The sequence below is a fragment of the Aquarana catesbeiana genome, linkage group LG01 (genome assembly GCF_042186555.1).
Source record: "Aquarana catesbeiana isolate 2022-GZ linkage group LG01, ASM4218655v1, whole genome shotgun sequence".
Taxonomy (NCBI): domain Eukaryota; kingdom Metazoa; phylum Chordata; class Amphibia; order Anura; family Ranidae; genus Aquarana; species Aquarana catesbeiana.
The window spans coordinates 766,423,664-766,451,182 of record NC_133324.1 but is presented as its reverse complement, the minus strand read 5'-3'; the positions used below and the strand labels follow the sequence as shown (position 1 = coordinate 766,451,182).

Sequence of the window (27,519 nt, the reverse complement as noted above, 5' to 3'; positions counted from 1 at the left end):
GCTCTGCGATATCAGCCAACAATGGGCTTTTGACCGATGTGAGCTGAATCTGGTCAAATGAGTGCAGAACTAAGTGCACTCTTGGGACTGTATTTCTCCTTCACACTGCTCTTCATAATTAAAGCCCCTTTAGTCTCACGGTTAAAAATAACTATAAAAAAACCTATCTTTCAACACCCACAGCAACCAACTAGAATAGGTTATAAAATGAAGGAAAATACAGTGCATCCAGAAAGTATTCAAAGCACTTTACTTTTTCCACATTTTGTTATGTTACAGCCTTATTCCAAAATGGATTAAATTCCTTATTTTCCTCAAAATTCTACTAACAATACCCGATAATGACAACGTGAAAGAAGTTTGTTTGAAATCTTTGCAAATTTATTAAACATAAAAAAAAATGAAAAAAATCACATGTACATAAATTATTCACAACCTTTTCCATTACACTCAAAATTGAGCTCAGGTGCATCCTGTTTCCACTGATCATCCTTGAGATGTTTCTACAACTTGATTGGAGTCCACCAGTGGTAAATTCAGTTGATTGGACATAATTTGGAAATGCAAATTCCTGTCTATATAAAGGTCCCACAGTTAACAATGCATTTCAGAGCACAAACCAAGCCTTAAAGTCCAAGGAATTGTCTGTAGACGTCCGAGATAGGGTTGTATCGAGGCACAGATCTGGGAAAGAGTACAGAAAAAATTTCTGCAGCATTGAAGGTCCCAATGAGCACAGTGGCCTCTATCATCCGTAAATGGAAGAAGTTTGGAACCACCAGGACTCTTCCTAGAGCGGGCCCCCCTGCCAAACTGAGCTATCAGGGGAGAAGAGCCTTAGTCAGGGAGGTGACCAAGAACTCAAAGGTCACTCTCACAGAGCTCCAGCATTTCTCCGTGGAGAGAGGAGAACCTTCCAGAAGAAAAACCATCTCTGCAGCACTGCACCAATCAGGCCTGTATGGTAGAGTGGCCAGAGGGAAGATATAAAAGGCACATGATAGCCTGCCTGGAGTTTGCCAAAAGGCACCTGAAGGACTCTAAGACCACGAGAAACTAAATTCTCTGGTCTGATGAAACAAAGATTGAAATTTTTGGCCTGAATGGCAAGCGTCATGTCTGGAAGAAACCAGGCACCGCTCATCACCTGACCAATACCATCCCTACAGTAAAGCATGGTAGTGGAAGCTGTAGGGAGTTTTTCAGTGGCAAGAACTGGGAGACTAGTCAGGATCAAGGGAAAGATGGATGCAGCAATGTACAGAGACGAAGGTTCATCTTCCAAGAGGACAACGACCCTAAGCACACAGCCAAGATTACAAAGAAGTGGCTACGGGACAACTCTGAGAATTGTTCTTGAGTGGCCCACCCAAAGCCCAGACTTGAACCCGATTTTACATCTCTGGAGAGATCTGAAAATGGCTGTGCAGCAATGCTCCCCATCCAAGCTGATGGAGCTTGAGAGGTCCTGCAAAGAAGAATAGAAGAAACTGCCCAAAAATAGGTGTGCCAAGCTTGTAGCATCATACTCAAAATGACTTGAAGCTGTAATTGGTGCCAAAGGTGCTTCAACAAAGCATCGAGCAAAGGCTGTGAATGTTTATGCACATGTGATTTTATTGGTTTTATTTTTAATAAATTTGCTAAGATTGCAAAACAAACTTGTTTCACTATGTCATTATGGGGTGTTGTTTATAGAATTTTAATTCATTTTGGAATAAGGCTGTAACGTAACATAATGTGGAAAAAGTGAAGCTCTGTGAATACTTTCAACCCAGTAATATATTATTGCACTTTTACTAAGCAAGAATAGTGCTATAGAACAAACATTGTGATCTTTATTAAAAATATTAAAATCTGGGACTCACAAATGTTCTTTGTAGACTCACTTTGTCATATGAAATACAGTAGAATCCAGGAAGGAGCCTGCTCAATCCTCTCTGCGCAGAAGAGATACCTGTAACAGTTCCTGTTAGAGAACATACAGCCACTGTCTCTACTGTGCATTACTGTTTGCTGGTTTCAAGTGCGAACCCTCTCAAAGCTCCTCAGTCTTCTGACTGCAGTATCCACTAAAGCTGTGATCTTCTAGGGCTGGAGGGGTTAATATCAGTGGCTGTGCCTGTGCAGGCACTCGTCACAAGTGATCATCAATCAGTAAACCTTTCATTCATCTACCTGCCCTCCAATTGCAGAACACTTTGATGCCACATTCCTCTCTGTGCACATGCACAATTTTCAGTGTATTTTCTACCCTGAGCATTTCACCCCTATCCTAAACCATTGGTGAGCCTCAAAAACAGGAAGGCCAGATTAGAGTTTGCCAAACAACATCTAAAAAAGCCTTCACAGTTCTGGAACAACATTCTATGGACAGATGAGACCAAGATCAACTTGTACCAGAGTGATGGGAAGAGAAGAGTATGGAGAAAGAAAGGAACTGCTCATGATCCAAAGCATACCAACTCAATAGTGAAGCATGGTGGTGGTAGTGTCATGGCGTGAGCATGTATGGCTGCCAATGGAACTGGTTCTCTTGTATTCATTGATGATATGACTGCTGACAAAAGCAGCAGGATGAATTCTGAAGTGTTTCGGACAATATTATCTGCTCATATTCAGCAAAATGCTTCAGAACTCATTGGACGGTGCTTCGCAGTGCAGATGGACAATGACCCAAAGCATACTGCGAAAGCAACCAAAGAGTTTTTTAAGGGAAAGAAGTGGAATGTTATGCAATGGCCAAGTCAATCACCTGACCTGAATCCGATTGAGCATGCATTTCACTTGCTGAAGACAAAACTGAAGGGGAAATGCTCCAAGAACAAGCAGGAACTGAAGCCAGTTGCGGTAGAGGCCTGGCAGAGCATCACCAGGGATGAAACCCAGCATCTGGTGATGTCTATGCGTTCCAGACTTCATTCTGTAATTGATCGCAAGGGATTTGCAATCAAGTATTAAAAAGTGAAAGATTGATGGATGATTGTTAATCTGTCCCATTACTTTTGGTCCCTTAAAAAGTGGGAGGCACATATACAAACCGTTGTAATTCCTACACCGTTCACCTGATTTGGATGTAAATACTCTCAAATTAAAGCTGAAAGTCTGCAGTTAAAGCACATCTTGTTTGTTTCATTTCAAATCCATTGTGGTGGTGTATAGAGCCAAAAAGATTAGAATTGTGTCGCTGTCCCAATATTTATGGACCTGACTGTATGTGGCAAATGCATGGAGGAAAATCAAACTTTCTAAAATTCTGATTCATTAAACAACTCCAACTGGGACCAAGAAAAGGGGACCTCGATAAATGCTTGTTAAAAGTAGAGGCCAGGTGTTTTTTTTTTTCACTTAAATTCACATTTCCCACATGGACTAAATGTGGGCTTTACATATTTTCCCTTTGTACATAATTAGTGCGCTTTGCAGTGTGTTCTCTGAAACCTCCATATTATCTTGTATAGACTGTTTGTAAATTAATAGATAATTTTGAGAAGGCATTTGGATATAGAAAAAATAGGGAACTTTTAAGTGATCAGTTGGAATGTGGAGCGACATAGGAAGTTAGAAACAAAAGCAGAGATCTATACAGTATGTTGAGAGAATGATGTAGAATTGCTCCTATTATGCCCCGTACACAGGGTCGGACTATCCGATGGAAAATGTGTGATAGGACCTTGTTGTCGGAAATTCCGACCGTGTGTAGGCTCCATAACACATTTTCCATCGGATTTTCCGACACACAAAGTTTGAGAGCAGGCTATAACATTTTCCGACAACAAAATCCGTTGTCGGAATTTCCGATCGTGTGTACACAAATCCGACGCACAAAGTGCCATGCATGCTCAGAATGAATAAAGAGATGAAAGCTATTGGCTACTGCCCCATTTATAGTCCCGACATACGTGTTTTACGTCACCGCGTTCAGAATGATCGGATTTTCCGACAACTTTGTGTGACCGTGTGTATGCAAGACAAGTTTGAGCCAACATCCGTCGGAAAAAATCCTAGAATTTTGTTGTCGGAATGTCTGATCAATGTCCGATCGTGTGTACGGGGCATTAGACTGCTTATTAGATGTTCTCCATATAGAGGTCATAATTAGCTCCAGTGTGTAATTAGCAGACTCCTTTGAGAGCCTGCCTTCTTGCTCCCCTCCAGAAGATGGCGATGATGATACTAAGAAACACGGATGCTTGTGCATCATGATGTCACCGCGTAGTGCATGTGATGATGTCATCATGCTGCTAGTGTGGCAGCCATCTTTAAAAAAGATTATAAATAGAAGGAATTTTACTTTTGCCATGTGGGTATGATTTGGACCCCCTTTTTTTCTTTGTTTCTTTTCTTTATGTTTGGTGTTCTATAGTTTGACACCCCTGATAAAGCTTATTATTTAAGCCAAACATGTAGGGTATTTCTTGTTTTGGGATATTGGAATTTTATTTTGGGGTTTCACATGGTTTATTGGGGAGGGTATTCTAATTTGAGATATATGGCAGTACTTTACTATTAATGGTCAGTATATGAGGTTGGAATAGGTACAGAAATTTATTTCAGAGACTTTTTACAGCCAAGGAATTTTGAACTCTTAGTTATACATACTGAAGGAGTTTAGCAAATAATGAGGGTTTATTTCAGTTTTACCTGTACTGCCTGATATAATTTTTAAAAGAGGTTTTGTCTTGTGCCACTATTATAACAAGGCATATAGAAACTGCCATCACTGGACAAGGTTGACTCCACTTTTTTTGGGTTTAAAAGACCACGATTACCTGGTTGTGAAGAGACCAGAGAAGAATCCCCCCCATGTGGCTATAAAAAGCGGCTGCATACCAGTACAGAGGGGAAGATTTTCTCTTATTTTTCTGACCAGTACTGACCATAAAGGATATCTTTTTGAGTTTTATAAAAGCCCAGACCCTTGAAGTGAACAAACACACACATTCATTTTTACATTTTATTAAAAAGTCCTCTGCTGCGGTGGCATCCCTTCCAAAAGGGAAAGCCCCTGGTCTAGATGGCCTCCCCAATGAAGTATATAGCCAATACAGTGGGACACTCTTGCCTTTCTTGTTATAGACTTTGAATGCCGCTTTTGAGAATGGATGTCTTTCTCCATCTATGACAGAGGCCATAATCATAGTTATACCTAAGAAAGGGGAGGATTTGCTATTCCCGGACTGTTATAGACCAATATCATTGCTCAATACAGATATTAAAATACTTACTAAAATCATAGTAAAGTTATTAAATCTTTTATTCACCCAGGCCAAACAAGGATTATGCCCAACTCCTCAACTGCTGTAAATCTAAGATGCACTTTCTTAAATATTCAAACTCCTGCTGACAATTCAACTAGCAGGGCTTTGCTGTCTTTAGATGCCACTGAAGCATTTGACAGCATAGAATGGTGCTATATATGGGAAGTACTTAGATGTTTAGGCTTTGGCAACATTTTCTGTAACTGGGTGAGGCTATTATATAGGACACCCAGGGCCTCCATGAGAATCAATGGGAGACTGTCAGACCCATTTTCTTTGTCTCTAGGTACTAGACAAGGGTGCCCACTCTCACCTCATTTATTTTCAGTAGTGATAGAACCACTAGATAGGAAAAAAAAGTCCTCAAGAAAGGTTACATTTTATACTGTTTGCCTTTGGTGCATAGGGAAATGCACCCTTGTCCTGTAGAAGTAGCTGATTGCCATAAAGGTATATTTACAATTATTTAAAGTGGTAGTAAATTATTTTTAAGGTTATAATAAGGCTTACCTATAGGTACAGTAAATAATAAACTTGCACTGTTTAAGAGATAGTTACACTGCATGCAGCTGGTGACGTCATGCGCATACCTGTGCCACCCCTTCAGAGTTTTGTGCTGTGGCCGTGACTCCCGCATACAGTGACATCATCGTGGCTCAGCCACTCAGGCGGCTGGAGCATGCAAACCCAGAAGGAAGACTGGGTGAAGATGGAAGCCCTGTCAGCGTTGCCGCTGGAGGGCTTCGTTCTAAGGTAAGCATTTCATAATGTGTTAGTATGCAATGCATACTAGCACATTATGCCATTGTCTTGCAGTTTTATTTTTTTCTAGGAATTATGAGTTAAGCCTTTGCTACCAATTTAAGGCATCTATTATTTTGGCATAAGTGTTGCACACCGCTTTTGCAAATCATCAGCCCAATTTGTAGTTGATCGTACACATTCTGAAGCAACTATTACTTGGTCTTAATTTCTGCCTATGCCTTCTTCCTTTTTTGCATTTCAGTATAGAGAGCATGAAAGAAGTTCCAGTCAATTAAGAATACAACCTTCTTCTCTTCTTTACCTAAACTTTTTGTGCCTAAGGGTAAAACAAATCTTAATGCCTACGCCCAATTTTGCAACTTTGACATGTATTAGTAAAACCGTACATATTACAACTACTTTGTGCATCCAGGTGGATTATACCTTATTTTTTTCAGGACAGATTGGGTTTTCATTTGGTGGTAAATGGTAATACATATCTCCCGGCGCTCTCCCAGCACAAAGGAAGATACGCAAATATGCGACCCCATGTAAAAAAGCCCCATCCAGTGGGGCCGCATATTTGCATATGGTCGACGTGAAGGGGTTAAAGTGGTAGTAAATCTATTTTTTTTTTAATTACTGACAGGTAGGGTATTTATGACAGGAGAGATCCTATCAGTATCATTTATAAAAGCTTCCTCCTACCTGTCATGTACACTGAGCTGCCCATACCCTTACGATGTGACTCCAGTGTGCATGCAGGGTAGTGATGTCATCTCAGCCCAGCCATTCAAGCACCGGTGAAGACACAAAACTCAGAAGGGAGACTGGAAGAAGATGGAAGCTCCAAGGGCCCACTGGAATGATCACACTGCAGCGCTGGAGGGCTTCTCTAGCAGGTAAGTCTGCCATAATGTACTAATCTGCTGTGCATAAAAACACATTATTATGAAAGACACATTATAATGTAAAAAATAAATAAAACCCATAGCGGCCTTTACTACTGCTTTAAACTAAAGTGCATGAGGCTAAAATTTGCCAATTCCTCATTTGTAAAAAGCTGTACAGCAATCTTCAAGGAAATTATAAGCATTTACACAAAATACAGTGTAAAGGGTTTCTTTACTAGAGTAAATATAATAATTACAATTTAAATTTGCCTGGTCTCTGATCTTTTTTTACAGAACTACAAGGGATCAGGAGTCTCAGATCACTCTGCAGGAGAATTACAAAATATTAAAGCAGAAAATCGAGAAGCTCAAAGAAACACCCCCAGACTGTACCTATGCTGATGAAATGGCTGTGGATGAGAAGGTAAGGCTTTCATAAGATTACAACTCAATTTGCGTTGTCAGTGTTGTTTTAAGCTTATATGTAAATGTCACATTTTGCAGACATTGGGAAACCTGTATAGAAGAATGACATACTCAAGGGACGCATCTACTCTTATACCACTCTCTAAAAGAGGCATTGGTTACCATCATGGATCAATTGATGCTAAAGGGAGAACATTTGTAGAAATGCTGTTCAGAATGGGATACATTAAAGTAAGTATTTTACTCTTGTCAAAAATATAGAATGACATTTTGACCAATGCCCCCCAAAAAAACACAAGGGAGCAGTGGACCACATCCAGAACATAAAAGATTTATTATTTATCCCACTAAATTGTACTACCCAAGACATAAAAAGAGATTTCATTGAATTGTACATTCACATGATATCAATAAGTAAGTTGTACATTAAGAATTTGTATATTAATCCCTAGCAATAGATATTTATGGATCCTACAGGGGCTGATTCATTCAAACAGGAGGAAAGAAAGTGAAAACAGTTTGGAATGGTGGCCCAGTAGAGACCTATTCAAATTTTACATTCATTTTTTTCTAAAACAAATTATGGAACCTGATTGTTGCTTTTACAACCCCAATTCCAAAAAAACGTTATGTTGTATAAAATCTACATAAAAATAGAATACATTGATTTTTCCAGGTTTCTTTGTTTAACCTTTCAGATATGTATTCTGTATGTGTTGCAATAAATCAAACAACATAAAAGTATACTAATAAAATAAACTTACTTAGCTTGGTTTAAAGATTTATTACAGGTGAAAAAATTGATAAATACAGCATCATTCCAATCCAGGGGAGCCTTTAATTTCATTCAAAATTTCTTGAAGTGATAGTCCTCTTCCTCAGGTACTTTGTACCTTGAAGTCCTAAGTGATCTCAAATGGTCTTTTGTCTTACACCAATGTACTGTACATGCCTATCTTATTGAAGAGTCTTAACTGGTACTAGTTAAAACCAGTGTCAGCCAAACAAAAATAGGAAGGAATGTGATGATACATATGGTAAGGTCAGAGGGTCACAGCTAACAGAAATGGTATATTATATATATATATATATATATATATATATATATATACATATATACATATACACACACAGTATTCAGCAAAGGGTCTGAATACTTAGGACCATGTGATATTTCAGTTTTTCTTTTTTAATAAATCTGCAAAAATGTCAACAATTCTGTGTTTTTCTGTCAATATGGGGTGCTGTGTGTGCATTAATGAGGAAAAAAAATGAACTTAAATGATTTTAGCAAATGGCTGCAATATAACAAAGAGTGAAAAATTTAAGGGGGTCTGAATACTTTCCCTCCCCACTGTATGTAATACAAAAATGACACTTTGCTACAATGTAAAGTAGTGAGTGTACAGCTTGTAGAACAGTAAATTTGCTGTCCTCTCAAAATAACTCAACACACAGCCATTAATGTCTAAACCACTGGCAACAAAAGTGAGTACACCCCTAAGTGAAAATGTCCAAATTGGGCCCAAAGTGTCAATATTTTGTGTGGCCACCATTATTTTCCAGCACTGCCTTAATCCCCTTGGGCATGGAGTTCACCAGAGCTTCACAGGTTGCCACTGGAGTCCTCTTCCACTCCTCCATGACATCACAGAGCTGGTGGACGTTAGAGACGTTGCACTCCCCCACCTTCCGTTTGAGGATGCCCCACAGATGCTCAGTAGGGTTTAGGTCTGGAGACATGCTTGGCCAGTCCATCACCTTTACCCTCAGCTTCTTTAGCAAGGCAGTGTTGTCTTGGAGGTGTGTTTGGGGTAGTTATGTTGGAATACTGCCCTGCGGCCCAGTCTCTGAAGGGAGGGGATCATGCTCTGCTTCAGTATGTCACAGTACATGTTGGCATTCATGGTTCCCTCAATGAACTGTAACTCCCCAGTACTGGCAGCACTCATGCAGCCCCAGACCATGACACTCCCACTACCATGCTTGACTGTAGGCAAGGCACACTTGTCTTTGTACTCCTCACCTGGTTGCCGCCACACATGCTTGACACCATCTGAACCAGATACATTTATCTTGGTCTCATCTGACCACAGGACATGGTTCCAGTAATCCATATTCTTTGTCTGCTTTTCTTCAGCACACTGTTTGAGGGCTTTCTTGTGTATCATCTTTAGAAGAGGCTTCCTTCTGGAATGACAGCCATGCAGACCAATTTTGATGCAGTGTGCTGCGTATGGTCTGAGCACAGACAGGCTGACCCCCCCACTCCTGCAACCTCTGCAGCAATGCTGGCAGCGCTCATATGTCTATTTCCCAAAGACAACCTCTGGATATGACGCTGAGCACATGCACTCAACTTCTTTGGTTGACTATGGCGAGGCCTGTTCTGAGTGGAACCTGTCCTATTAAACCGATGTATGATCTTGGCAACCGTGCTGCAGCTCAGTTTCAGGGTCTTGCCAATCTTCTTAAAGCCTAGGCCATCTTTATGTAGAGCAACAATTCTTTTTTTCAGATCCTCAGAGAGTTCTATGCCATGAGGTTCCATGTTGAACTTCCAGTTACCAGTATGAGAGAGTGAGAGCGATAACACCAAATTTAACAAATCTGCTTCCCATTCACACCTGAGACCTTGTAACACTAATGAGTCAGATGACACCGGGGCAGGGAAAATGGCTAATTGGGCCCAATTTGGACATTTTCACTTAGGGGTGTACTCACTTTTGTTGCCAGCAGTTTAGACATTAATGGCTGAGTTATTTTGAGGAGACAGCAAATATACACTGTTATACAAGCTGTACACTCACTACTTTACATTGTAGCAAAGTGTAATTTCTTCAGTGTTGTCACATGAAAATATATAATAAAATATTTACAAAAATGTGAGGGGTGTACTCACTTTTGTGAGATACTGCATATACAGGGAAAATAAGTATTGAACATGTCACCCTTTTTCTAGGTAAATATATTTCTAAAGGTGCTATTGACATGAAATTTTCACTACATGTTGGTAACAACCCATGCAATCCATACATACAAAGAAATCAAAACAAATAAGTTCAGAAATTAAGTTATGTGTAATAAAATGGAATGACACAGGGAAAACTGAAAATTTACTATCAAATACTTAGCGTAATTTTCCTTTCCTGAAGGACTCCATGGCAGCATACGTTTGGGTAGCCCCGCCCTCGCTCCTACCCCATAGGACCCCACTCCCATACATTTTCAGACTGAGCCAGAGGCCACATTCCGTACCTAGCCTACTCATGACTCTGGGAGGGAACTCCTGCTGCCATGGAGTCCATCAGGAAAGGGAAATTATGGTAAGCATTTTGATAGTAAATTTCCAGTTTTCCTGACAGACTTCCATGGCAGCATACATTTGGAAACTAACTAGCCCAAAAAACAAGGGTGGGGTGTCGGAAAAGTAGGGTTTCAATCATAGCCAATGGAAGACATGTCATCCTCCTACAACTATTCTTGGCCCCCTTTCACAGGGAGCCCACAAAGATTACACACTCCTGGATGAGTGTGTGGTGACTGCTTACGTAGGAACCAAGCCCTAAGCTTTATAAGCCTAATGGCTAGCTGGAATGACCCATCCAGGAAAAATGTGGATGAAAAATCCACCCCGCTGATTCTGCTAGAGAGAGTGACAAATATATCCTAAAAATCTGAGCAAAGCTGTAACTTGAGAGCATGCTCCAAGCATCCCAATATCCATGGCATGGAACCAGTTATTCTTGGTGTTCCTGCATATGGGAGGAACAAATCCTTTGTTCTCATAGAATGCCGAAGCCACCTCAGATTGCCACCCAGTAACACTACCCGTACTGGGCAGAAAGCCACAAGGATCCCTCTCGGCACAAGGTCCAGATCCCGGTAAACCTCCTGACTGAGGAAAAAGAACCCACAGAAAGGCAGCCTTCATGACAGACTTTACTCAAAACTGAAAAAGATTCCATCGGGAGCAGCAGGCGGTCAATCTCTGACTGGTACTCACTATGCCCAGTAAGCTGTAAGTCACCAAAGGGATCCTTCCTTGCCTAAAGCTTTGATCTTGGCAAACTTCCTGGCTGAAGAGACATCCCTTAGAGTGCATGTCTTCATAGCTCAGTGTTTACCCACGCTGGACTGCAAAAAGATCTGGAGCTGGGAAGGAAATCCAGAGCAAGTAGTAAACCCCACCTAGAGAGTCTTGGCTCTCCTACAATTCTTAGATGCAGCCCGCCCGTCAAAGTATTGGATGAGTAAGGCATACTCTACTCATGAGACATTGGATGTGACCAGGACTGCAGAGATCTGCCCTTTAAGAGAGCTTTAGGATCAATTGAACTCCAGAAAGCACTTGACCAGAAGACTGAAGCAAAGAAAACAAAGCAGTCCAAACTGAGCAAGCTCTATTCAAATCATGTTGTAGGATTTATAGATATTTGCTTAGAGAAACAACAGCTAAGCCTGATCAGTCTCTTCCTTCCAGGATAAGAAACTGGAAGAGATGAACAAGGGTGGAATATTGCTTTCTAAGACAGAAGATCAGACAGATCAGACAGACAGGCAGAAGAGAAAGGACTTCAATCCGATACCCCGGTATCAAAGGCAGGGACCAAGGCCTGTTTGGCCAATAGGGAATTACTGCCAAAAATTCCACTGTCTTTAGCAACAGACCCCCCCCCAAAAAAATGTATATGGATTAAACTGGAAGCATATGGTTTATGAGCCCTTTCCTGATCTTACATAGCACCAAGGTTTGGCCCAGGCCCCTAGGGGAAAACTTTCCAGCTTATAACAGTAAGGAGATGCTACCAGATCACACTCTGAAATCTTGTCCAGAGATAAAATCCACTTGGAGGGACCTGGATGTAGGAAACACATATTGCCCGATTGGGCCACACAATATGGATTCTTCCAAGGAATTCCATGTAGACGCAAAAGTGATAAGGAAGATTCTACTCCATCCAGACCACAGTCATCACTACCTCTTCTCAGTGGACTGACCCTGCAGGTTTTGACCTGCCCCCTGATGTCGGACCACTGTGATGTGATGTTGTTCAGCCTCACTGGAGACTAAAAAGGTGACAAAAGGCAAAGGGAGCATGAAAGAGTTGGCCAGAAAACCAGAATGTTCAAACTAACTTCCCAACCGGGGAGTTCTACTGGCAAAACAACTTCCTGACAGGGGAGTTCCACTGGCAATAAGTCAGCAGCACAGAAGATTTATTACCATGCCAGCCCCCAAGGATTTATCTGCCTGTTTGCGAGACATGAATCGCTGGGCTTTTTGCATGATCAACATTGGAGACAAAAACCCTTTCAGGACAGGAGGTAATTTCCATTGAGCACACCTCAGTGTAGGGATGGGAGAGACCATGGTCCTGATCATCAGGTATTGAGATGCTTACAGGTGAAGAGAGGAAAGCCAGGATTACCCAGCATCCTACCACCAGTATTCTCTAGTGGCAAAAACTTTGCATCCTGAACTGTGATGGATTAAGTTCTCAGATACACAAGGATTTGCGTAGGAGTCACATGACCCTTTTTGAAAGACTAGCCAGCCAATCTCTTGCAGGGTTCTGAGAACTCCCTCCGTATATTTGACAGGAATCCCTGTCTAGAGGAGGAGTGAATCGAGAACCCAACCAGCAGACATACGGTATATGCTGCATGACATCTTAATCCATGTAGAAACAGAGATATGTCAGAAGACAGCTCTGGGAGTTGGAAATAGGCATCCCTCTGAGCAACAATAGTACTCCTCTTAAAATCACATCTGCTGGAATTGGAATTGCTGTCCCTAGAGACAGTAAGAACCACGCTGGCTAGCAGAACTTGCTTATTGTTGCTGGAGCAAAGGATTCCTCCTGGCACAGTCAGAGGCTTTCAGGTGACTGATTGATTGACTCACATGGCCTGAAATGCTTGACCTGAGGGTCCAACAGTCCAAGACCAAAACTATCTTTCTGTCTGAAGAAGAGCAACCAGGTACCCATAAGATACATATGGGTGGCACAAATATGGAAAAGGCCAGTAAGCAACCTCCCCCCCAGAAGTGGAGCTCTTTGCCAGACTAAACACGGCTCTTAGCTGTCAAATGAAGCTAGCCCTTGAAGGGGACTGTTTAGACCAGGGGTCTCAAACTGGCGGCCTTCCAGCTGTTACAAAACTACAAGTCCCATGAGGCATTGCAAGGCTGACAGTTACAAGCATGACTCCCTCAGGCAGAGGTATGATGGGACTTGTAGTTCCGCAACAGCTGGAGGGCCACCAGTTTGAGACCCCTGGTTTAGACTTTCACAATACAGACAATTTTGTCTCACTTGTAGAATTATTCCCAGTTATTTCCTATCAAATGACACTAGCACTTTAAGGGGACTGCTAGACTCTCGCAATGCAGAAATGATTGACCCACTTGTAGCATTATTCCCAGCTTTTTGCTATCAAATGAAGCTAGCCCCTTAATGGGATTTTTAGACTGTAGACAAGATTGTTCTACTTGTAGACTCTTGCAATGCAGACCAGATTGTTCCACTTTTCAGAATTATTCTTTAGGATAGAATATTCTTCATCCCAACTTTAAGTGCATTGGAGGAGTGGCAAGGGTTAAGGCAGGCTCCCAGGCTGAAACTGCAGACAGATATACCCCTTAGGGACAAGTCCAATACAAGGCTACCACCAGAAGACACTACATCCCCCCAAGGACACACCTAATCATCCTGATTTAGTATGCCCCTGAAGGACACATACTCTAATGACAACTCCATGTATACGGCTAAGTCGATGAAGGCCACGTCAACCAAACAGGTGACTCATTGTGCTGGAAACCCTCTTCCGCATAAGTGCCTTAATCTGACATCCTGCAGTGCAGGTAGAAGTGTCCTGGCTGGGGTTTGAACTTGAGCAACCCAGTACTGCAAGGTGCTGACCACTAAGACATTCTGCTGTTCTGTCCTTCTGTTCAATTTGAACCCCTTTTCAAGAATGAGCTTCTAGCTTAAACATCATAGAAAAAGGCAATGCACTTCTTTAGAAGTGCTAAAATACTTGCATTGCAGGTACCTCTACCATTTTAGGCATCCTAGCAGCCTTACAAAAGGAGGTACAAAAACCTGCTCAAAGATCTTCCTCATCCGCATATTCCTTTTAGGAATGGTTTGAAGAGGGTTAAATTGGCCCATTTATTGGTCCTGCAAGGAAAAGCTTGACATTGTCAGAGTAGAGAATCCTTGCACAAGGAGAGTTGTAACAGACTCCTTTAGAGTGTCTTGACTACCCGTGGCAACCTGTTGGTCGCTGTCATCTTGCTCATTGGATGCCTGACAAAGCAGGAAATTCATACAGGGTTTTACCAGCCAATGCATGAGCAGCAAAGGCCCAGTTTAAGGTGTGCATAATACATACAGATCTGGAGTTAATAGCAAGTGTCCATTAGTCAGCTTTCTATACACTAGCTTTAAGAGGCCTGCAGAAGCGCTGACAATCCAGGAACAGTATCAGTAAGGAAGACACTGCCCCCCTTCAGCTATAACCTGCATAGAGCAGTCAAGGCATAGAGGTATTGGCTGCAGTGGCACAAGGACTTGTTACAGAAATAAACAAATCTCAGTAAGTTTAATTGAGAACCCCACATTGTTAAGAAAATAAATATTATAACATGTACAAATGCTACTCAAGCTGTGCAGTGATTTATTAATAACCTTCCCAATTCAAACTACAGCTGCTGAAGTTTCTTAAGCTGTCCAGAGAGACAAAGTAACAGTTGTTTGTTTGCTAGGTGAGACAAAACCTCTAAGGAGTTAACCACTGCTAGAGGAATACTACCACTGTAGGTACTCACATCAGAGCACCACTACACAGGTGACTTCATTAGACAGAGCCTTCAACACAGAAAGAAAAACAAACCGATATCTGTTCAGGACAGAAAGCTACTGCACCAAACTTTGATAAAAATGCTACAATGTACATCAGAGCATAGACATCTCCATATGTTTTTATTTTGGTTATTATTTATTTATTTTTCTTTTTTAACATAAGTGGAGTTACTCCCTAGCAGCCTGCATGGCGTCTGGTCCCTTCTGCTGACCTCAAGCTAAACATACTCAGGTATCCTGGACCTCTTCCACAGGGCAATCGATGCATCTGCAGAGCGACCTGGATACCAGAGGTAGGCACACCATCATGCTGGGAACACTTTAGAGGCCACCCGCTGTTACCTGGCTCAACTGCTCGCCATTGGTAGAGCTTCCATTATTACAGGTGTCAATATTCTGCGCATGTGTGCCATTAACCACCCTGCTGTTAGCTGGGGACTCTGACTACTGGAGCCATCCTGGAAACTTCTGGACACCACAGGATGCTCCCGATATCCGCATGGCTGTCCCACATGAGACCCTGGTTACCACATCTTCCAAAAGGTAGGAAATTTTATACAAAATGATCCTTATGAGTAAGGAGGACAAAAAAGGAACGCGGCCTCTGGCTCAGTCTGAAAATTTATGGGAATAGGGTCCTATGTGGTAGGAGCAATGGCGGGGCTACCCAAACGTACGCTGCCATGGAAATCTGTCAGGAAAAAGTATTGAACACGTTAACTGAAATGTATTTAATACTTCCCCCTAGATTACCCCTACCATTGCTTGTCGCTAAACACACAGCCAGGCTAACTTGTCCACAAGTTCCACTGTCGCTACACCTGGTGATGTGATTCAGACAGTCGCTATACCTGGTGATGCAATTCAGACAGTCACTACACCTGGCGATGCAGCCCAGTTGGCCACTGCATCAGTTATGCCAGTCCAGCCCATGCCCATTGAACTTCTTGTTTTTTCTTATTCAGGACTTTCTGGTGATGCGATTGAGACAGTCGCTACGCTTGGCAATGCGGCTCGGTCAGCCACTGCATCAAATGTGCCAGCCTGCCCCATGCCCATTGAGCCTCCTGCTTTTTCTTATTCAGGGCTTTCTGTAACCTGGCCTCACCCTACTTCTACTACACCCATTCTGATCGGTCTAAGAGGGTCAATCCACCCTTTGGATAAACTACCTCATTTGGCCAGGTGGGGCTTTCAACCTTTTTTTTTAGGGCTCTCTTTATTCCGCTCGTATTTCATCTGTCCGGTTGGCCCCTGTGACATGTCCCCTGCTAACCAGCCTGCCCTCGTGGATCCACGTACCTCTTCCCAGTATTTTGGTCCTGTGGATGTCCAGATTGCCTTTGAGAGTCCGGGGGCCCCTGCTCAGAGGGGGGGGGGGTCAGGATCACTTAAGTGCTCCTACTCTTCATTCCAGTATCTGGGTGTTGGCTGTTGCATTCCCCCTGTCTGTGTTCACCTGGAAGGTGATTGATCTGGTCAGTCACCTGATATAAGCAAACCGAACACTATCCCTGGCTTGTGATAGAGACAGAGTTACCTATATTGTTCTTGATCAAGCCTCCCGTTTTTCTTCCCTATTTTGCTGTTGGATTTCCCTGTGTATGACCCGGATCAGATATTGAATTATTCCCTGAACTCTGCCTGCCTTTTACCTGGACTATCATAGAACCTCGCTATCTACTAAACTGTAGGTGGTCTGTTGTTTGCTCTGTTTGCATCTGCCCTGGTGTGGTGTACAGTCACTATAGCATTGTGTATAAGTCCTGGGGGGGCAACCAAGTACCAGTAGGCCTGCTAGCCTAAAGGGAAAGGGGGCTGCTATAGGTGAAGCACACAGTAGCTAGCTTTAGTGTCTGACCACCTGCATTGAGGTAGACGTGACATTCGTGACAGGAATGTTTGGCCTTGGTACAGACACAGAAGGTGGCGCACACAGGTTAAAATGTCAATTAAAGGTTAATTTCTCACATTTGTGGCTTTTTAAATCACAATTAGTGTCTGTGTATAAATAGTCAATGAGTTTGTTAGGTCTCACTTGGATGCCCTTAGCAGGCTAGACACTGAGCCATAAGGAGGTAGAAAAGAACAGTCAAAAGACCTGCGTAACAAAGTAATGAAACTTTATAAAGGTGGAAAAGAAGTTGAAAATTCGGGGCTCTTTTGATACCAAGCCAAGGTCAGGAAGACCAAGAAAGATTGCAGCCACAACTGGCGGAAGAATTGCCCAGGATACAAAGAAAAACCCACAGGTAACCTCAGGAGAAATACAGGCTGCACTCCAAAAAGACGGTGTGGTTGTTTTTAAGGAGCACAATTCAACGATACTTGAACAAAAAAGAGCTGCATGGTTGAACTGCCAGAAGGAAATCTTTACTGCGCCAATGCCTCAAAAAAGCCCAATGAAGCATGTCAAGGTGTTGTTGGGCATATTGTAACCAGGCTTTTTTGTGGAACTTGTGCAGTAAAGGCTTCTTTCTGGCAACTTGACCACGCAGCTCTTTTTTGTTCATGTATCATCATATTGTGCACCTTAAAAACAACCACACCATCTTTTTCCAGAGCAGCCTGTATTTCTCCTGAGGTTACCTGTGGGTTTTTCTTTGTATCCCAAACAATTCCTGTGGCAGTTGTGGCTGAAATCTTTCTTGATCTACCTGACCTTGGCTTGGTATCAAGAGATCCCCACATTTTCCACTTGTTATTAAATGATTGAACAATACTGACTGGCATATTCAAGGCTTTGGATATCTTTTTATATCCTTTTCCAATTTTGTAAAGTTTCATTACCTTGTTATGCAGGTCTTTTGACTGTTCTTTTCTGCTCCTCATGGCTTAGTATCTAGCCTGCTTAGTGCATCCATATGAGAGCTAACAAACTCATTGACTATTTATAAACAGACACTAATTGCAATTTAAAAAGCCACAAATGTGGAAAATTAACCTTTAATAGCCAGTTTATCCTGTTTGTGTCACCTTCTGTGTCTATATCAAGGCCAAACATTCCAGGGTATGTAAACTTTTCATAAGGGCCATTTGGGTGATTTCTGTTATCATTATGATTTTAAAAGAAGCCAAAAAAACTATGTGATAACAAATGGCTTCATGTAATCACTATCCTTGAATAGCAGACATTTTTTTGGCATGATTAGTCATATTTAGGGCTGTCTTTAACACAGGGCAAAAGGGGCAGCTGCTCTAGGCCCTATGATCGCTGTGGGGCCCAAAGCAGCTGCCACTTAAGCCCTGCGCTGCCCGCAGTTTTAACTGAGTAGCGGGTGCAGCCAATTTCCCCCCTGCTTTGCCAAGCAGCGGCCACATTAGGACAGGAGAGGACAGCTGCGGGCTTCATGTGCTTGAGCCTGCTCATCCCGCTTCTCCCTCTGTCAGGAGCTGCGGACTGGAGTGACAGGGAATGAAGCAGTGCGGCGCTCTGTGTTCCTCCCGCCCCACCCTGACAGACTTGTGTAGCACTCAGCCGAGTGAACTGTTCTGGCTGTGTGCTACGGGTCTGATAGGTGGAGACTGCACTGTGTTGCACCGCCGTAAGCTTAAAAGTTCTGTTAACAGGTGAGAGAGAACCGTGGATAGAAAGGGGAGGGGAAGGGGATTTGCATGTGCAGATAATTGGGGGTACAGAGGTAAATGTGGATGGGGGTACAGAGGTGGAAGGAAGGATACAGATTTGAACATGGATGGGGGGGTACAGAGTTTAACGTGGATGGGGGGAGGTACATAGGTGAACGTGGATGGGGGGTACAGAGGTGAATGTGGATTGGGGGTACAGAGGTGGACTGAAGAATACAGAGGTGAACATAGATGGGGGTTACAGAGGTGGACGGCAGGATACAGAGGTGAACATGGATAGGGTACAGAGGTAAACGTGGATGGGGGGTACAGAGGTGAATGTGGATGGGGGTACAGAGTTGAACGTGGATGGGGGGTACAGAGGGGGGGAACAGAGGTGAATGTGGATGGGGGTACAGAGGTGAATGTGGATGGGGGTACAGAGGTGAACGTGGAGGGGGGGTACAGAGGGGGGGAACAGAGGTGAACGTGGATATGGGGTACAGAGGTGAGCTGTGGATGGGGGGTACAGAGGTGAGCTGTGGACAGGGAATACAGTGGTGAGCTGTGGATTGGGGGTACAGAGGTGAGATGTGGATGGGGTGGTACAGAGGTGAGCTGTGGATTGGGGGTACAGAGGTGGACGGGGGATACAGAGGTATACTGTGGATGGGGGGATACAGAGGTGGACGGGGGATACAGACGTATACTGTGGCTGGAGGGGTACAGAGATGAGCTGTGGATGGGGGGGATACAGAGGTGATCTGTGGATGAGGGGATACAAAAGTGAGCAGTGGATGGGGGGGTACAGAGGTGAGCTGTGGATGGGGGGATACAGAGGTGAGCTGTGGATGGGGGGATACAGAGGTGAGCTGTGGATGGGGGGGGGATACAGAGGTGAGCTGTGGCTGGGGGGGGGATACAGAGATGAGCTGTGGATGGGGGGGATACATAGGTGAGCTGTGGATGGGGGTTTACATAGGTGGGCTGTGGATTGGGGGGGATACAGAGGTGAGCTGTGGATGGGGGGCATACAGAGGTGAGCTGAGGATGGGGAGGATACAGAGGTGAGCTGTGGATGGGGGGGATACAGAGGTGAGCTGTAGATTGGGGGATACAGAGGTGAGCTGTGGATTGGGGGATACAGAGGTGAGCTGTGGATTGGGGATACAGAGGAGAGCTGTGGATTGGGGGATACAGAGGTGAGCTGTGGATTAGTAGATACAGAGGTGAGCTGTGGATTGAGGATACAGAGGTTGACAGGGGATACAGAGGTATACTGTGGATGGAGGGGTACAGAGATAAGCTGTGGGTGGGGGGAAACAGAGGTGAATGTGGACTGGGGAAACAAAGGTGAACTGTGGATGGGGGTGGTACAGAGGTGGATTGGGGGATACAGAGGTGAACAGTGGATTGGGGGGATACAGAGGTGAACTGTGGATTGGGGGATACAGAGAAGAGCTGTTGATTGGGGGATACAGAGGTGAGCTGTGGATTGGGGGATACAGAGGTATACTGTGGATGGGGGGATACAGAGGTGGACGGGGGATACAGACGTATACTGTGGCTGGAGGGGTACAGAGATGAGCTGTGGATGGGGGGGATACAGAGGTGATCTGTGGATGAGGGGATACAGAGGTGAGCTGTGGATGGGGGGGTACAGAGGTGAGCTGTGGATGGGGGGATACAGAGGTGAGCTGTGGATGGGGGGATACAGAGGTGAGCTGTGGATGGGGGGGGATACAGAGGTGAGCTGTGGCTGGGGGGGGGGGATACAGAGGTGAGCTGTGGATGGGGGGGATACATAGGTGAGCTGTGGATGGGGGTTTACATAGGTGGGCTGTGGATTGGGGGGGATACAGAGGTGAGCTGTGGATGGGGGGGATACAGAGGTGAGCTGAGGATGGGGAGGATACAGAGGTGAGCTGTGGATGGGGGGGATACAGAGGTGAGCTGTAGATTGGGGGATACAGAGGTGAGCTGTGGATTGGGGGATACAGAGGTGAGCTGTGGATTGGGGATACAGAGGAGAGCTGTGGATTGGGGGATACAGAGGTGAGCTGTGGATTAGTAGATACAGAGGTGAGCTGTGGATTGAGGGTACAGAGGTTGACAGGGGATACAGAGGTATACTGTGGATGGAGGGGTACAGAGATAAGCTGTGGGTGGGGGGAAACAGAGGTGAATGTGGACTGGGGAAACAGAGGTGAACTGTGGATGGGGGTGGTACAGAGGTGGATTGGGGGATACAGAGGTGAACAGTGGATTGGGGGGATACAGAGGTGAACTGTGGATTGGGGGATACAGAGAAGAGCTGTTGATTGGGGGATACAGAGGTGAGCTGTGGATTGGGGGATACAGAGGTGAGCTGTAGATTGGGGGTACAGAGGTGGATGGGGGATACAGAGGTATACGGTGGATGGAGGGGTACAGAGTTCAGCTGTGGATTGGGGGATACAGAGGTGAGCTGTGGATTGGGGGATACAGAGAAGAGCTGTGGATTGGGGGATACAGAGGTGAGCTGTGGATTGAAGGATACAGAGGTGAGCTGTGGATTGGGGGTACAGAGGTGGAAGGAACAATACAGAGTTGAACATGGATGGGGGGTACAGAGGTGAACATGGATGGGGAGGTACAAAGGTGAAAATGAAGGGTGGGGGGGTACAGAGGTGAACAAGGATGGGGGTACAGAGGTGGATGGAAGGATACAGAGGTGAACATGGATGGAGGGATACAGAGGTGAACGTGGATGGGGGGTACAGAGGTGAACGTGGATGGGGGGATACAGAGGTGAATGTGGATGGGGGGTACAGAGATGAACATGGATGGGGGGTACAGAGGTGAACGTAGATGGGGGGGTACAGAGGTGAACGTGGATGGGGGTACAGAGGTGAACGTGGATGGGGGGGTACAGAGGTAGATAGGGGTACAGAGGTGGACAGAGGGATACAGAGGTGAACGTGGATGGGGGGTACAGAGGTGAACGTGTATGGGGTACAGAGGTGGACGTGGATAGGGGGGTACAGAGGTGGACGGAAGGATCCAGAGATGAACGTGGATGGGGGTACAGAGGTGGACAGGGGATACAGAGGTGAACGTGGATGGGGGGTAAAGAAGTGGACAGAAGAATACAAAGGTGTACATGGATGGGGGGTACAGAGGTGAACGTGGATAGGGAGGTACAGAGGTGAACATGGATGGGGGGTACAGAGGTGGATGGGGGGTGTAATGTTGAACGTGGATGGGGGGTACAGAGGTGAACGTGGATGGGGTACACAGGTGGATGGGGGGTACAGAGGTGAATGTGGATGGGGGGGACCAGAGGTGAACGTGGATGGGGGGTCCAGAGGTGAGTGTGGTTGGGGGGGTACAGAGGTGGACGGAAGGATGCAGAGATGAATGAATGAATGAATAATTTGTAAAGCGCTGCTAATGCGAACTGAATTGCCTCAAGGCACTGATGCGTTGTGTTGTCAAGCTTCACTAGAAGAGGTGGGTCTTCAGTTTTTTCCTGAAAGCCAGATGGTTTTCTTCCATGCGGATGTGAGTCGGAAGAGAGTTCCATAGCCAAGGTCCCTGGACTGCAAATCTTCGTTCTCCCCTTGCTTTGTAGCGGTATTTGGGAACGAGGAGGAGGTTTTGGCTGGATGATCGCAGATTGCGATTCGGTGTGTAATGTTTTATTTTCTCTCGGAGGTATTGAGGGCCGTTTCCATGTATACATTTGTGGGTGAGGCAGAGCGTCTTGAAAGTGATCCGATTCTTTACTGTTAGCCAGTGTAGGCTCCTCAGGGATGGGGAGATGGACTCCCAGGATTTTTTTCCTGTTATTAGTCTTGCCGCCGCATTTTGAATGGCCTGTAGGCGCGTAAGCTGATATTGGGGTAATCCTAGGTAGAGTGAGTTTGCGTAATCGAGACGGGAATGAATGATTATTCCAACTACTGCTGCTTTGTCATCTTCTGGGATGAAGGGGATGAGTCTGCGTAACTTGCGGCGGAGATGGTGCGAACCACTAACTACTGATCCTATTTGCACATCCATTGTCATTTCTGGGTCCAAGATAATTCCAAGACTTTTTGCCTTGGTGCTCGGTGAAATGGTTTGTCCGAAGATGGCGGAGGGTGTCCATGGAGTCTTGGTTTTGGGATTTTGGTTAGCGTGCAGGTAGAGAAGTTCTGTCTTTGACCCGTTGAGTTTGAGGGAACTAATGGTTATCCAGTTATCTTTTGAAGTGAGGCATTTCTCTAGTTGCTGATGGTGGTCTTTTTGTCCGCTGATCCGAAAGTAGATTTGGGTATCTGCGTATGAGTGGAAGCAGAGATCTGATTTTCTGATGATATTGAGGAGAGGGCGGATGTAAATGTTGAATAGCACTGGCGATAAGGGGGAGCCCTGAGGGACTCCACAGGAGATTGCCCGGGTTTCCGAGGTAAATGCTCCTAGTTTCACTGTCTGCGAGTGGTTCTCTAAGAAGGATGCAAACCATTTTAGACTAGACTCTGTGGCTCCTGCTACTTCTGTGAGCCGGCCAAGTAGAGTATTGTGGTCCACTGTGTCAAATGCTGTGCTGAGGTCTAACAGTACCAGGAGACAGGACTCTCCGTCATCTGCTGCTTCGAGTGCATTGTCCCATACTTTTAGTAGTGCTGTTTCCGTGCCATGACCTGGGCGGAAACCTGATTGTAGAGTGTCCAGGAGTTGATGCGTGTCAAGATGGCGTTGTAGCTGTTGTACTACCGCTTTCTCCATAATCTTGGAGACGATGTTGAGGCTTGTTATCGGTCGGCGGTGGTTGGGGTCTTTAGGGTCAAGATTGGGCTTTTTTAGCAGGGGTTTGACGATGCCTTGCTTGAGGGTAGTTGGTACAATCCCTTCTTTGAATAACTGGTTTATGAGGTGTGTTATAGTTGGGGCCAGGATGTCGGTGCATTCTTTCAGGAGTTTCGTGGGAATGATGTCGTTTGGTGATATGCTGTCTCGAAGGCTTCTCATAATGTTTTTTGTCGTGTCAGTGGTGATTGGGCTCAAGAAGATGTCTGGCGGTTGTGTGCTGTTCGCGTCCATGTCATCTTTTTGCTTTGGTTGGGTAAGGTTGGTTGCTTTTTTCTGTTGAATTGATTCCCGAATCCTGTCGATTTTGTCAATGAAAAAATTAGCTAGCTCGTTGCAGTATTCTTGAGTATCATTTGCTGGGTGCTCTAAGCAGGTTGGGTTCATTGATTGGGCGACTATTTTGAAGAGTTCCCGTGGCCGGTTTATGGCGGTTGAGATGGTGTTCGAGAAATGTTCTTTTTTGGCTGTGAAAATCGCTTTGTGGTATTTCACAGTGAGTATTTTGTAGTTTGTATGGTTTTCCATGGTGGGATTTCTTCTCCATGCTCTTTCCGCTCTTCTACGTTCTTGCTTGAGTAGAGTGAGGGTGCCGTTGAACCATCTCGAGTTTTTTTTGCAGATGAGTGTTCTGCGTTTGGCGCTACTGAGTCTGCTGTTTGTAGTAAAGCCTTGTTTAGGGAGTTAAGTGTTTGTTCCGTTGAGAGGTCTGCGTTTAATGATTGTATTTTGTTTGATAATGTGGTTTTGAAGAGTTCAGAATGCAGTTTCTTCCGGGATCTGTTCCAGTGTATTGTTGTTGAATGTTTCTGTTTTTGGAAGTTGGAGTTGGTGGTGATATTGAATTTGATGGCGTAGTGGTCCGTCCATGGTAGTGGAATGTTGTCGGATATGTTGATGTCCATGTTCTGTTGAAAGATTAGGTCTAGGGTATGTCCTGAACCATGCGTGGGCGTCTTTATCAACTGCTGAAGACCTAGCTCTTCCAGTTGGTTGATGCAGGCGGTCGCAATAGGATCTTGGGTGGAGTTTGCCCAAAGGTTAAAGTCTCCAAGTACCAGAAGGTTTTTAGTTTTCAGGGTGTGCATTGAGATGAATTCCGTAAATGGTGTGAGGAGATTAGTCTTTGGTCCTGGTGGTCTGTAGCATAGTAATATGTGAATGGTAAAATGAGATAATATGTGGCGCTAATCTACCCTCCTGTACCACACTGCAGAGAGCAAATTCACTACTCTAAAATCAATCACCTTCCAACCATTCAAAGAGAAAGGGGATCTGCGAAGAACTCCAGTTTCTATCTCAAATGAAAATGCCAAAAATGTCCTTGATAGTATACTGTGTAATGATCTTGAATAAATCTTAGGTGCCACCTAACATCAATAAAGTGACTGTGTGCAAAATTGTAATTACTGATGCAATAACCAAATTAAATGAAAAATATATGTATCAAAAAAATATTATAATAAAATATACAGTGAAATCAATACGTGACTGCAAAATAGAACCCAAAACCACTTGATTAAAGTGAAAAATATTTGAATGAAGTGTGCAGAATATTCAAATGCTAGGTGTTATGTTATTTGAGAAATGATCTCATCTCCTCAAAATGTAACAATGCAAATGACCCGAATGTGCAAAAAATGTCATAAAAAGTAGAAATGCAGCTAAAAATGCGGAAAAAACTTCCCGCAGCAACACATAAATAATATTAAGCAAATGGTGACATAAGTGCAACAATGTTGTAATAATAATAATAAAGTCCAAAAAGTGACAATAGTGCCATATAGTCCACACCAATGCTATTATCATGTAAATAGTGATTTCTGGTGTTCACACACAAAAGTCTATTTAAGAGATGCAAATGCCAGTGACTTGTGCTTTTCTTCTAATTCTCTTCTGGTGCACACACCAATTGTTCCCCCCAGCCTCTCACCTCTAGTAGCGGCCCCCAAATGGGCCGAGTAAGGCAGATGGACTATGGTAGAGGGGTTTCCTGCAGCAATACACCTTTCCTGAGGGATTCCCTTAGATCTGGCTCTCCGTCTCACCACTCGCCTCTCACGGTAGTCCCACAGCAGTAGTTGAAAAGAAAGGAAAAAACTCCCATAGTGTAGTAGGTAAAAATTCCAATTTATTGAAACAAACGCAGTAACTTATACTGATGAGAAATCCCTTTGAGAAAGTCACGTGGTGTGACGCAACGCGTCAGGGTAGGAGGAGCCAGGTGCCGACGCTTCCCGGGGACAGCCGAACCCGGAAGCCGCAACATTGCTTTTACTGCTCGTTTATTACCTCAGTGTAAGTTACTGCGTTTGTTTCAATAAATTGGAATTTTTACCTACTACACTATGGGAGTTTTTTCCTTTCTTTTCAACTACTGCTGTGGGACTACCGTGAGAGGCGAGTGGTGAGACGGAGAGCCAGATCTAAGGGAATCCCTCAGGAAAGGTGTATTGCTGCAGGAAACCCCTCTACCATAGTCCATCTGCCTTACTCGGCCCATTTGGGGGCCGCTACTAGAGGTGAGAGGCTGGGGGGAACAATTGGTGTGTGCACCAGAAGAGAATTAGAAGAAAAGCACAAGTCACTGGCATTTGCATCTCTTAAATAGACTTTTGTGTGTGAACACCAGAAATCACTATTTGCATGATAATAGCATTGGTGTGGACTATATGGCACTATTGTCACTTTTTGGACTTTATTATTATTATTACAACATTGTTGCACTTATGTCACCATTTGCTTAATATTATTTATGTGTTGCTGCGGGAAGTTTTTTCCGCATTTTTAGCTGCATTTCTACTTTTTATGACATTTTTTGCACATTCGGGTCATTTGCATTGTTACATTTTGAGGAGATGAGTTCATTTCTCGTATAACATAACACCTAGCATTTGAATATTCTGCACACTTCATTCAAATATTTTTCACTTTAATCAAGTGGTTTTGGGTTCTATTTTGCAGTCACGTATTGATGTCACTGTATATTTTATTATAATATTTTTTTGATACATATATTTTTCATTTAATTTGGTTATTGCATCAGTAATTACAATTTTGCACACAGTCACTTTATTGATGTTAGGTGGCACGTAAGATTTATTCAAGATCATTACATAGTATACTATCAAGGACATTTTTGGCATTTTCATTTGAGATAGAAACTGGAGTTCTTCGCAGATCCCCTTTCTCTTTGAATGGTTGGAAGGTGATTGATTTTAGAGTAGTGAATTTGCTCTCTGCAGTGTGGTACAGGAGGGTAGATTAGCGCCACATATTATCTCATTTTATTATTCACCCACTGGGGTGTTGAGTGCACCCATCTATGTTGGCAGCTTTTTTATCTGGTACCGTAGTTTAGTAATATTTTATACTATTGTTTATTTTATATATTAGTTTGTGGTTTTGCGCATTAGTTCTTGTACTACTACGCAGTGAAGTCAATGTAGAGGAGGGGGTGTTCGAGGCATGGGGGCACGGGGCCCGCTGGACAGGTGTGGGTGCTGGGTGGCTGGAGCTAGGCCGCAGCCGTGGTCTGTCCCCCAAGTCTATCAGCTAGAGGGCGGGTGATTGGACGGCGGCTGCGGTGGTGCCCTGGTGGGCTGAGGAGGGGGGGGTGAGGGATGGTAATCTTTGCCTGGAGGGGGGGGGGCGGTCCCGGTACTAACCTGCTGGGGGGGGTCCAGGCTGAGCTCCGGGTGGAGGATCGACCACACTGGGGGGACCAAGATGGCTGACGGGATGGATCCGAGCCACGGGTAGTCAGATGCTCGCTCTCTGGAGGTTGCAGGTCCTGTGAGGGGTGGTGGTAGGTCCTAGTACCACCTGCCTGGGGGGTCCGTGGATGAGCTCTGGGTGGAGGTGGTGATCGCGGCTGAGTGGGTGGACCAAGATGGCCGACGGCCAAGGCCTGGGCCGCGGTGG

At 44.4% G+C, this 27,519-nt stretch overlaps 1 protein-coding gene across 2 annotated transcripts in view; it reads left to right on the top strand.

The window, feature by feature from the left end:
• The window catches only part of LOC141113204 (probable ATP-dependent RNA helicase DDX60), a 477,260-nt gene that overhangs the window by 284,725 nt on the left and 165,016 nt on the right, over positions 1-27,519 (top strand). For both annotated transcript variants that reach the window (XM_073606185.1, XM_073606175.1), the window contains 2 exons: positions 7,193-7,322; positions 7,403-7,555. In XM_073606185.1, coding sequence (XP_073462286.1) covers positions 7,193-7,322; positions 7,403-7,555 — 283 coding nt within the window. The remainder of the gene's footprint in view (positions 1-7,192; positions 7,323-7,402; positions 7,556-27,519) is intronic.